Raw genomic sequence first — 11,186 nt, 5'->3', positions numbered from 1 at the left:
CTAGTCAGGCACTTCGTGGCACCGAGGAGAGATACCCACCCATAGAAAAGCTTGCCTTTGCTTTAGTTACCGTAGCCTGTAAACTCAAGCCATACTTCCAGGCCCACGCTATGGTCATTCTGATAGATAATCCTCTACGGCGGGCAATGAGTAACCCTGAAACGGCTGGACGGATGGCACTATAGGCAATAGAGTTAAGCAAATTCAATGTAAAGTATCGCCTACCTACTGCCATAATGGGACAAGTGATCACTGACTTCATTGCGAAATTCACCAACATGGAAGGCTAGGGGGTAGGAAAACATCCTCAATGGAGTATTTACACGGATAGATCGTCTAACAGGCAGGCTGGTGGAGCAGGTATAGTACTTTGTTCATTGGAAGGGGCAAGATCGAATGTATGGTTTGTCTTGACTTCCCTGCGACCAACAATGAAGTAGAATATGAGGCTCTAGTGGTAGGACTGGATCTTGCCAAAGCCGTAGGGGCCACGAGTGTGGTTGTGTACTGTGATTTTCAAGTGGTCATAAGCCAGGTGAACGGTGACTATGAATGCAAAGGGGAAAGAATGAAGAAATACCTAGAGCAAGTAAGGAAACGGATGGGCAAGTTTTGGACCAAGTTTATTAAAATCCCCAGGGAAAAGAATGAGCAAGCTGACCGTTTTGCGAAACCCACATCAGCAGAACACATGCTTATCCCCAGTAAGGTACTTTCTTTTATTCAGCTCTTACCTTTGATAGATGGTATCAGAGTGTAGGAAACAGACTCGAGAAGCAACTGGACCACACCGATAGTTTCTTATTTGAAAGACGGCACACTACCTGACGGTAAGGAGGCTGTAAGAAAGCTAAAGGTCCAGGAAGCACGTTTCGTCCTGATAAAGGATGTCTTGTACAAAAGAGGCTTCTCCCACCCTTATCTAAGGTGCTTAGGCCCCGAGGAAGCAGACTATGTCAAGAAAGAAGTCCATGAGAGGATTTGTGAGAATAATTCTGGGTCAAGGTCATTGGTGCACATGCTAATTCGAGATGGATACTATTGGCTCACCATATAGAAGGATGCCCAAGCCTATGTCAAAGCATGCAATAAAGGTCAAAGGTTTAGCCAAGTCATCAGATAGCCCTCAGAAGAGCTCACTCCGATGACGACCCCATGGCCTTTTGCTCAATGGGGGTTGGATATCATGGGCTCATTTCCAATAGCAATGAGATAGTTGAAGTTTCTAATAGTTGGCACAGATTACTTTACCAAATTGGTGGAATTTGAAGCACTGGCCACCATCACAAAGAAGAACATACGAAGTTTTGTGTGGAGGAACATCATCTGCAGGTACAACATACTTAAAGTACTGATCTCAAACAATGGGAAGCAGTTCGACAATGACTCGTTCAGAGATTTTTGCTTGCAGTTGGAGATCAAGAATCACCACTCCTCATCTGCCCACCCTCAGGCCAACGGACAAGTCGAGGTCACGAACCGATCCTTGCTTAAAATTATCAAGACTTGGCTCGAGGGGGAAAAGGGTATATGGCCAAAAGAATTGTCAAGCATTCTATGGGCGTACAGGACGACGACAATGACGCCTACAGGAGAGACACCATTTTGACTAGCATTTGGAAGTGAGGCCATCATCCTAACTGAGGTCAAACTTACAAGCTATAGAGTGGGAAACCATGACAAGAGTAGGAACGATGAAGCTATGCGCTTGCAACTTGACCTAGTGGATGAGGTCAGAGCAGCAGCTGAGCAAAGATTAGCACGATACCAAAAGCTCATGACCAAGCACTATAACTTGAGAGTTAGGCATAGAGACTTTCAGGTTAGAGATCCTGTCTTGAGAAAGGTGATAGGCACTACAAGAGATCCCTCCTAGGAAAAGCTAGGACCTAATTGGGAATGATCCTACAGAATTGCTTCATGGTAGAGGAAGGAAACCTACCACTTGGAGACGCTAATCGGGCAAAAGTTGCACCACCCATGGAACATGGAGCACTTGAAGAAATATTACCAGTAGACAAAGGCACGAAGAGAAACACTTCTCATTTTTAGTTTACTTCCTTTTAATTAATTTTTACTATCTACAGTACTTTTTAAGTCTAAAGGGTAGCTTTTTATTCTTTCAAGAACAATTTTTTACTTATGCACGCATTTATCACAATAAGAGGAGTTATTCAAATATGATCTTTGTATGTATGTGCCTCTACAAAACTACATCTATGACTAAGTCCACAAGAGGACGAGTTCATTATTAAGTCCGCAAGTGGACGAGTTCATTCCATGGGGATGCCTTGAAATTATTAAGTCTACAAGTGGACGAATTCATCCCATGGGGATGCCTTGACCACAAGTGGACGAGTTTATTATTAAGTCCACCAAAGGAAGAGTTCATCATTATGTCCCCAGGTGGACAAGTCCATTATTAGATCCCCAAGTGGACAAGTTCATTATTAGGTCTACAAGTAGATGAGTTCATTGTTAAGTCTATAGATAGACGAGTACACTGAAGTAGATGGGTTCATCCTAATTATTCACCAAGTACTTTTAGGGGAAAAGTACATCCTAACATGCACAAAGATGGACGGACATACGCATATCTCAAAATAAAGATCAACACATAGCAAAAAATAATAAAAGTGACGAATGTAAAATGTTAAATAGACGCCATAAATAAAAGGTTTTTACAATGGGGCCTAAAAACAAAAAAGGCACTTAACATCATCTGAAAGTAAGATAGAATACATAAAAAGTTAAACAAATAAAAACTAGGCTGAAAGGCTCTGGGTGTCTTGAGAAGGAGGGTTCTTGTCATCTTTGGCAGAAGGATTCTAGACGTCCTGAGCAAAAGTGTCAAGAGAAGGATCATTACTAGATGGGACCAAAGGAGTAACGAGTCCTTCGACAGTAGGTTGAGCAAGGACCACACCGTCATCTTTTGGATCCCACTCTAACTGAGTAGAGTCATCAGTCTCCTCATTAACGGTGTCAGCACTTGCAGGAGTCATCGGCACTGGGTCGTCCATGGAGATCTTAGACAAGTCAAGATCTAGATAGACAGGCCCAACCTGCTTTAGGTAGTCATCAAAATCTTCGCCATAGTAGACGGCGCACGCATCAATAAAAGATTGTGAGGCCTTAAAATCCACCAAGGCGGTAGCTTTAGCCTTCTTCATCTGCTTGTGAAGGGTCGTTAGCTTCGTCTCCAAACTTTCCTTAGCCTTCAGCGCCTTTTCTAGGAGAACAGATTCCTACTTCAATTTTTCAATAATAGCCGTCAGCTCCTTGTTAAGGGTGCAGACGACCTCCTTGTACTGATCCATCTCTTTGTTTTGAATGTTCTAACACTTTCGGAGCCAACAGATCACTCTTTATCCAGTGACACACCTGTCCTGGAGAGCCTTCATGCACACTGATGCCTGAAATAAAAAACAACCATCAGCAAGAGAAGAAAACATGAAATGAAACAAAGTATGAGAAAAACGTACCTTGACTAGGTCAAAGAGACCCGACGCCCCTTAATCTTTTCTCATCTCCTCAGCACAAGGGTCCAAGTTTGTCTCCTTGTTGATTGACTTAACCATCTCAACGACATGCTCCTTGTGCATAAGAAGATGACGGACAGTTCCCTGGGTGACGGGACCAGTCGCCATCATTAGACCTTTACTAGCCCTATGGCTAGGTTTGGGTGGCAACGACTGCTTTGGCTGTTTGTCAACAGCCGGAACACCCAATCCTTTCTTAAGCGAACGGTTATCCTTCCCGTTGCTCTTTCGTTTGGACATTCCCTTGCTGACACCCTTGGGAGCTGATGAAGAAGCCCCTTTCTTCTCCTTCTGCTTTCACGCCGTAGCCGACGCCCTTATCAAAGCTCTTTGCCTCGTTGCCTCCATTTCTGCAAAGGGTAAGAGACAGATGTTAGATAAGCAAACAAAAATAAAATAACACCAAGCAAGAGGCAAAGAAATAGGAACTTACACCGATGGGAGTATATGTTTATTTTGCGAGCTGCAGGCATCGGCATAGGACCACCACAATAGGCGTGCAGTGTGCCAAGGGTGATTAGGTCCTTGCACTTCCTTTCGTTAAAGGGGATCTTAAGCACTCGACGGATGAAGGCCTCCTGCTCGTCAATTATACGTGGACAAACGCTATCTGAAAAAGTGAAAAAATAGACGATGTTAAACATTTAGACAAATAAATAAACAAAATGTGAAAATACAGACAGTGCTAGACTTGAATCCTTGACAATACTCCAAGTATTGTCAAAACCATGGGGCATCATCACCCATTCTTCCCGATGGCATACCCAGTCTGTCCCTTGAACAAAAAAGTATCTATCCTTCCAATTTCTATTGGAGTCGGGCATGTCTAACACTAGTCTAAGTGTCTTCTTCCTCGCTGTAAAATGATATATCCCTTAAGATGAGGAGAAATGTTAGGGTTTGTAGCACCAAAAAAACTTGTCCAAAGTAAGCTGACGGTTCCCCCTACTAAGATGACCTTAGAGGATTTCAGCCCCTACGAATATCCTCCAAGCATTTAGGGCAATTTGGCTGATGGATAGACAAGGAAAATGGCTAATTGACGGTGTAGTGTCGTCAAAGGCAATCTTAATCTGACCGCGAATATGGTTTCATGCATGCCGACATCTGCAGTTTTTACAAAGTGGCACTTTTTATACTTCCCAGGCAGATGGATTGGAATGGTATCTGGGATTTGGTAATGACCCCTTAAGTTATTAAAAATTTTGGTCGTCATCATCGGCTTAAAATCATTGATGGTCCATATCGTGGGAAGGATGAAAGGATGAGTATGAACATCCCCTAGGCTCCCTGAACTTCCTCCCATAGAAGCTCTCCCCTCGCTCTCACCCTCATCCTCCTTATCCTCTCCCTCATAACCCTCCACGTTCTCCTCATCCTCTCCTCCCTCTCATTTTTCCTCTTCGTCATAACTTTCCTCTTTGTCATCAGGAGAATGGGTGGATGGTTCCCTCTCTGATGACCAGGATTAGCCCTCTTCGGGCCAATGACTTGACGAGTAGACTTTGTCGTAGCCCATTCCCTCACGAATTGATGAAGACTGCTCACTCATCGCTTCTCTATCACCTGACATTTATTCACCTACAAGTGCCGGAGGCATTCTAAGAACCTATTTGATAGGTCTTTCTATAAAAGTGACGACCAATTAGGAAAACAAAAATAAAAAAGGAATGAAAAGAGAAGAGAACTTACTAGAATAGTAGACGATTCCTTGAAAGTGATAGGATCTGCAAGTTGACGGTAGCTAAGTTGATGGAATGATAGCTCTCTCTCTTAAGATTAGAAAAGATGAAATACGGGAAAATGAAAAGAGGTGGTGAACTATATATAGGGTGAAAGAGCATGGGAAATGAAACGATGCCTTCGTTCAGAAAGGAGGCCAACCAGCCTATGCCATGTGTCCTAGCATTAAATAAAATCTACTCAAAGAAGCCATTAATGAGCACCCCATTCTCCAACAGATAAATAACAAAAGGAAAGCTATACTCCACGACCCGTCAGTTAAGGCGATGGAGCCATGGAGTAGGGGGCAACTGACAAGGGTGTTTTTAGGAAGAAATAAAAGAAGCTGACAAATCCGTTGAGCCCGTCAACCTCATATGCGTGTGAAGTAGTGCGAAATTGACAACGCCATAAGACAACAAAGTCACCTCAATACCTGGTGGTATCTACATGAAATTACGGGGATTCCCAGGCCAACGAGAAGAGAGAAGCTGACAGGAGTAAAAGATGCCAACGAAAGTAAAGAGCATAACAAGTCTAGCATGGCCTTGCTTGACCCCCATAGATATCTATACAAGGAAATATCTTGCATCCTACGATTAACCTTAATCAAGGGAATCCCTATAAGGAAAGGATCTCGCCAATTACGCGCACTTATGAGGATCTTCCCTACAAGGAAAGACCCTCTCCACCAAGAAACAGATACCAGCTTTACGCTACTATCAGAATCCCAAAACCCTCACAAACCAAGGTACGCATATTTTACCCCAGCTCTGACACTCTAGAGTTTTGAAAGTTCTCTAACTTAACCTTCAAAGGGTATTTGGCCAGTACCATACCGGTACTCTCTGCAAGATCTTCTTTGTTTCTATTTCGTAGGTTCTGTCTAGAGCACGCAAGGATTGTGCGGCTCACTGACGATTTTTGGCATCATCAAACACCACTTTTACTGTCAACCAATTAATGATTTATCATCCCAATAAGTTATGAAATGAGTTGTGTCACTAGACTTATTCTTTGACCTAACTAGCATAGCAGTCTAATCTTTCTGTTCTTATTTTTTTTCTTTGGATTTACCTATATTCCCCCCCCCCCTCTCCCTCGCCCTCTGTTTGTCCCCTTAAAGTCAATTTCTTGAATAAAAAGTTGGGCATTTTTTGCTGGATTGATGTTAAATTTGATAGAGTTAGAGAGATAAACAATAGTGCATTCCTCCGCCAAACAACAGCTCATCTAACCTTGAAATTAAAAAGAAACGGCATCGTTTAAAGGAAAGTTGAAATTAGACACATGTTGTAACATAAATTACAGAATTGCTAAGAGTTACAAAAGTTTGTTAGAACTTTCTGCTAGAGCTTTTCCCACTTCTTAGGGAATTCAGTTATTTCCCTTTTACTTCTTCTTTACTATAATGCTCTATGTATAAAGTTCTCTCACCTAGGAAGCATAAACACAGACACGTGTACGGGTTCGAGTATGGACACAGGTATAGGGTCAGCCCTAGACATTTCAGGGCCTAAGGTAAGAACTAAAATGGGGATTTTTTTTTTTAAATTTAAATTTATGTTCTAAATTCTTTTGAAGTTCATTATCAAGAATTGTTGTATTGCAAAATTGAACATCATTGTTATCTTGCAATTGTATTGTTTCATTATCTTCTAACTTTTTTTGGTAAATTTCTTGCTTATTTATGACATTTTCATCTAAATTTTGTGTTGTATTTTGTTTATTACTAATAACAAATTTATCCATTGATCATTTTTGAGACTCAATTAATTTTTCTTTTCTTTTTTTAAGTTTTTCATATCTAGATACATATTTTATAGTAGACATATCTAAACAAACAATATATTTATAAAAAGAATAAAAAATAACTTTCAAGTGTAGAGTAATAGAACATGATGTATATAAAAAGTATTATCGTAGTTTCACCGAACTATAACACCTGCATAAAATAAAGACTTACTCATTTTATTATATATAACTAAAATATACATATATAAAAACGCAAGATTAAAGATTTAAAAAAAAAAAAAAAACACCAAGCCCAACCAAAATAGAATTTCAAGTGTCCAAGCCCAGCCAAACAAGAATAAACCAAGCCCAGCCAAAACAGACCCTATTACGGAAGTATCACCTATAACAAAATAATAATAATAATACCACCGCACACTCTTGGTGCGATGGTCACTTCACAAGTATAAGTGCTTGTAGGGTGTGAGGGGTAAGTGCTGGAGTTCAAGTCTCTATGATGGAGCATCACACACATATACACTTAGATCAATGGCCCCCAGCCAGCAACAGATAAGGAACAGAGCAAAATGAAAGAGAACAAAAAGTCAAAAATGCATCTGCATAATCAAAAGAAAGAGAACAAAACTATACCTTAGTTGGTCTGTTCGTAGTTCAAATCAGAGTGTTCAGATGTGATTGGATGATTATTTATTCAGATTGGAGGAAGCCAGTAGAGAGAAAGAATGAGAGAGGCAGAGAGCAAGAGCTGAGACTTGAGAGAAAGAGGTAGAGAGCAAGAATGAGATATAGAAATGGTAATAATTTTAGGGATGTGATATTTTTTATTTGTTGTGATTCATGATTGTTTTGTGGTTAATTTCTTTCATCGGATTTTGTAGTTTATCTTGTTGAATTTTGGTTTATCTAGAGGATAATGATGTTATTTTTATGACAATTGATTTTGTTTAGACCAAAGAATTTTTTGTGGTACCAATGTTTAATAAGATATACCAGAATTTTTGTTCTTTAGTTACAGGGATGTGCCAAAATTTTTTTTTTTTAAATTTTAATTCATCTTAAACAAAATTTATTTTTCCTACCTACCCCTACTTGTTCAAAATTTTGGTGCCTCTCTTCCACTTAGGGACCTTAAGCAATGGCCTAATTAGCCTAGTTAAAAGGTTGGCCCTGCACATGTACAATACAGTGACACGATTAATTTCTGAAAAATTATAATCTAAAACGGCTCGTATGACACTGGTATAACATGGTATGATAGGGATACGGCATTCTAAATGAATGTCTGTGTTTCCTAGTCTCTCACTGTAATTATCTTTATGCTGCTTAATACAATTCTATACCTTTAATTACTCTCTTTTCTCTCTGCTTTTGTTACTTTATTTAAGCTTCCTTCAAAATTTTGTTCTTGAAGTTCTATTTATTACCAACTTCACTATGTATTTTTACTATTTTACAATATCCTTGTAGGAACAACGTAGATTACCAAAGATTGGTTCTTACTAGTTTGGTTTGCGTCTCTGTCAGTGAGTCCTGTGCACTGTTCACAGAACTCACAAGTTGTCTAATTCAGCAAAATTTTCATAAAAATTGGGTTCTACGGCATTATTCATACATTTAAAAATTATTTTACTACATTATTTTCAATTTTCAGTTTTTAGCAATAAACGATATTCAAACGCTCTTAATGCAGTGTACATTCTTGAAGATGACTACCTTCAGAAACACGATAAAACCCAAGCTATTGCTCCACCTTGGTGGGAATCCTTCCATTTCCAACTAAAGCACAAGTTCATAGACAAAACTGGTTCCATATTTGGTGCCATTTATGAATATAAATGCCAAGATCCTGTTCCAACTGCCCCTCAATATGTTATTGCCTTCCAAGGAACAATCCTCAAAAAAGGAACAGTGGTACGTGACGTCAAGTTAAACTTCAAGTGCTTCCTTAACGAACTTCACAAGTCCCCCTGCTTTCAAGAAGCTGTGGATTATGTTTGCAAAATGGTTACTGAAGGTGCAAGGGTTTGGCTAGCTGGGCATTCTCTGGGGTCAGCTATGGCATTGCTTGCAGGAAAGAACATGGCCAAGAAGGGTTGTTACCTCAAAACTTATCTTTTTAATCCTCCATTCTTTTCTTTCCCCATAGAGGCGGTTCCCATGGATGGAAGAATGAAGACTGGAATCGGCTATGTATGCCTTATTGCCCAGGCATGCTTCAATCGTTTTGTAAATGGTCGTCAACGTCATGAGGCTGAAGTAGTTGACCCTTTTGTAGCACTATCTAACTGGGTTCTTGACCTTTTTGTGAATCCAGAATATCCAATTTGTTCAGAATATATTGGATATTTTGGAGACAGGAAGATGCTGGAGAAGAAAATATTATTTGGAAAATTGGACAAGCGTGTAACAAAGAGTAGCATGGATTCAGGCTCAGAATCACTGCATGGCATTCCTTCAGCAGATCTGACCATTTATAGGGGTCAATTGATTGAATTCCAAGAACAGCTTTCTAAGTATGAAAAATTTAAAAGCGCTCATGGAATGCTACAGTGGTGGAGTTGTATTAGCTATCAATCTCTGCGTTATGAGTACAACGCTACAAACTAAGTTGAATGAAGCAGTCCAGGTATGAAAGGGCAGAATGGATCTTGGTAATGTTAGAATTTTTTGAATATTAGATCCATTGGTGGATGGTGACCACGTGTTAATATTGGAACCTTCTAATGTACTTAATTTATATATTACTAAAAGCTAAAACGTAGCATTTAATATTACTACACTCTCATTGAGCCATATCAGCAGTCATGTCATTTCCTTTTTTTTTTCTAAAATTTTCCCATAATTTAAAAATACTTTTTCTAAATATTTCTCATAATTTTAAAATACTATTAAAAAGAAATGATTTCCAACTCTGCACCATAAAGCCCAATCTTACGTTAATGTTGTTAATATTATCTTTAATGCTAACCCCTCTGTCTCCCCTCCTCCTTTTGCTCTTCTTGTCTTTCACACTTTCTAAACTTCAGAATTCACCTTTCTAATGCCAAACTCTCTCTCTTCCCTCCCTGGTCTCTTCATCTCCTCTGAATCACTTCTTCGTACCTGTTCAATTGCCACTTTGCTAAAAAAATCACTTCTTCATACATGTTCTTCTCCTAGGTACGCATTATCTCTTCCTATTGTAATTAACATTTTGCTATTCTTTCAACTAATTGAGCATTATTTCAGACCTTCTTCAAATTTGTCTCTCGATTAAAGGTGATTCTTCCTATTCCCAATCAAGAGGTTTTTCAAAACGTTCAATTGTTGCTTATTGGAAATAGAACACCTACTGCTTTATTTTTCTATATATATATATATATATATATATATATATATATCTGCAATCTCTTTGCCTCCATAAATAAAGAGCCTATCAGCCTAACCTATACCAATGCAGAATCCAAACCTTCCCACTAATATGCGCCCACGAAATTATCATATCTAAAGCTATGGATATTTGTTGTGGGGTTCTCAGCAAACAAATAGACCCAAAAAAAAAAATAAATAAATAAATAAATAAAACCAAAAGCTTTTAGAATCAAAGCCCTTCCACCTCCAAACCAAAACATTGTCAACGTTAAAGAAGTGCTTGAACAATCTGTAATTCGGTTCTCACAGGTTCAGATCAAATATATATATATATATATATATATATATTATTTTGTGTACTTACAACCATTGTTGAAGCTTCGACCGCTATGAGATTGTCTTTGTCTCTCTCACTCTCGCTGCATTTTCTCCATTTCTACAGATCTTCTTTGCTTGACTGTCATGGTGAAGTTTTCGACTGGTGCAGAAGGTGGACTAGTTGTGCTTGACCTATTCAGCCACTTATTTCTTTTGTAAATTGCCTTGGGCTGTGTTTTTACTTAATTGGTTTTTTAATGGGCGGACAAACCAATGTCCGCCCCTCTTCAGTTTTTGTATTTTTTATTTAATTTCATAAGTGATTAATGGGGTTGGGCATAATAAAATAATATTGGGTAATTAAATGGGCTAGACATGATGTAAGATAATTTAAATAAAGACTTGCAAAAAAAGTAGTAGAATATTAAATTCTAACAAAAAGTTTAAGTATATATATATATATATATATATTTATATCCATTGATTGAGATACTCAAT

General features: G+C 39.0%; 1 protein-coding gene across 1 annotated transcript; it reads left to right on the top strand.

Moving 5' to 3' along the window:
- Positions 1 to 5,806: 5,806 nt before the first annotated feature.
- On the top strand, positions 5,807 to 9,752 carry LOC115961165 (GDSL esterase/lipase At4g10955-like). The gene is made up of 3 exons (XM_031080195.1): positions 5,807 to 6,015; positions 8,487 to 8,542; positions 8,671 to 9,752. The coding sequence occupies exons 1-3, from the start codon at positions 5,807 to 5,809 to the stop codon at positions 9,624 to 9,626; spliced, it is 1,221 nt and encodes a 406-aa protein (XP_030936055.1). The 3' UTR covers positions 9,627 to 9,752.
- The last annotated feature ends 1,434 nt before the right edge of the window (positions 9,753 to 11,186 follow it).

The sequence above is a fragment of the Quercus lobata genome, chromosome 9 (genome assembly GCF_001633185.2).
Source record: "Quercus lobata isolate SW786 chromosome 9, ValleyOak3.0 Primary Assembly, whole genome shotgun sequence".
Lineage (NCBI taxonomy): Eukaryota > Viridiplantae > Streptophyta > Magnoliopsida > Fagales > Fagaceae > Quercus > Quercus lobata.
This window is presented reverse-complemented; position numbering and strand designations above follow the sequence as displayed.

What these genes read in the sequence shown, in the direction of transcription:
- LOC115961165 (XM_031080195.1), top strand. Translation starts at nt 5,807, where the DNA reads ATGGCCTTGCTTGACCCCCATAGATATCTATACAAGGAAATATCTTGC. An exon ending in CAAAACCCTCACAAACCAAG is followed by an intron (nt 6,016 to 8,486) that starts GTACGCATATTT and finishes ATATCCTTGTAG; the next exon opens with GAACAACGTAGATTACCAAA. An exon ending in TTTGGTTTGCGTCTCTGTCA is followed by an intron (nt 8,543 to 8,670) that starts GTGAGTCCTGTG and finishes TTCAATTTTCAG; the next exon opens with TTTTTAGCAATAAACGATAT.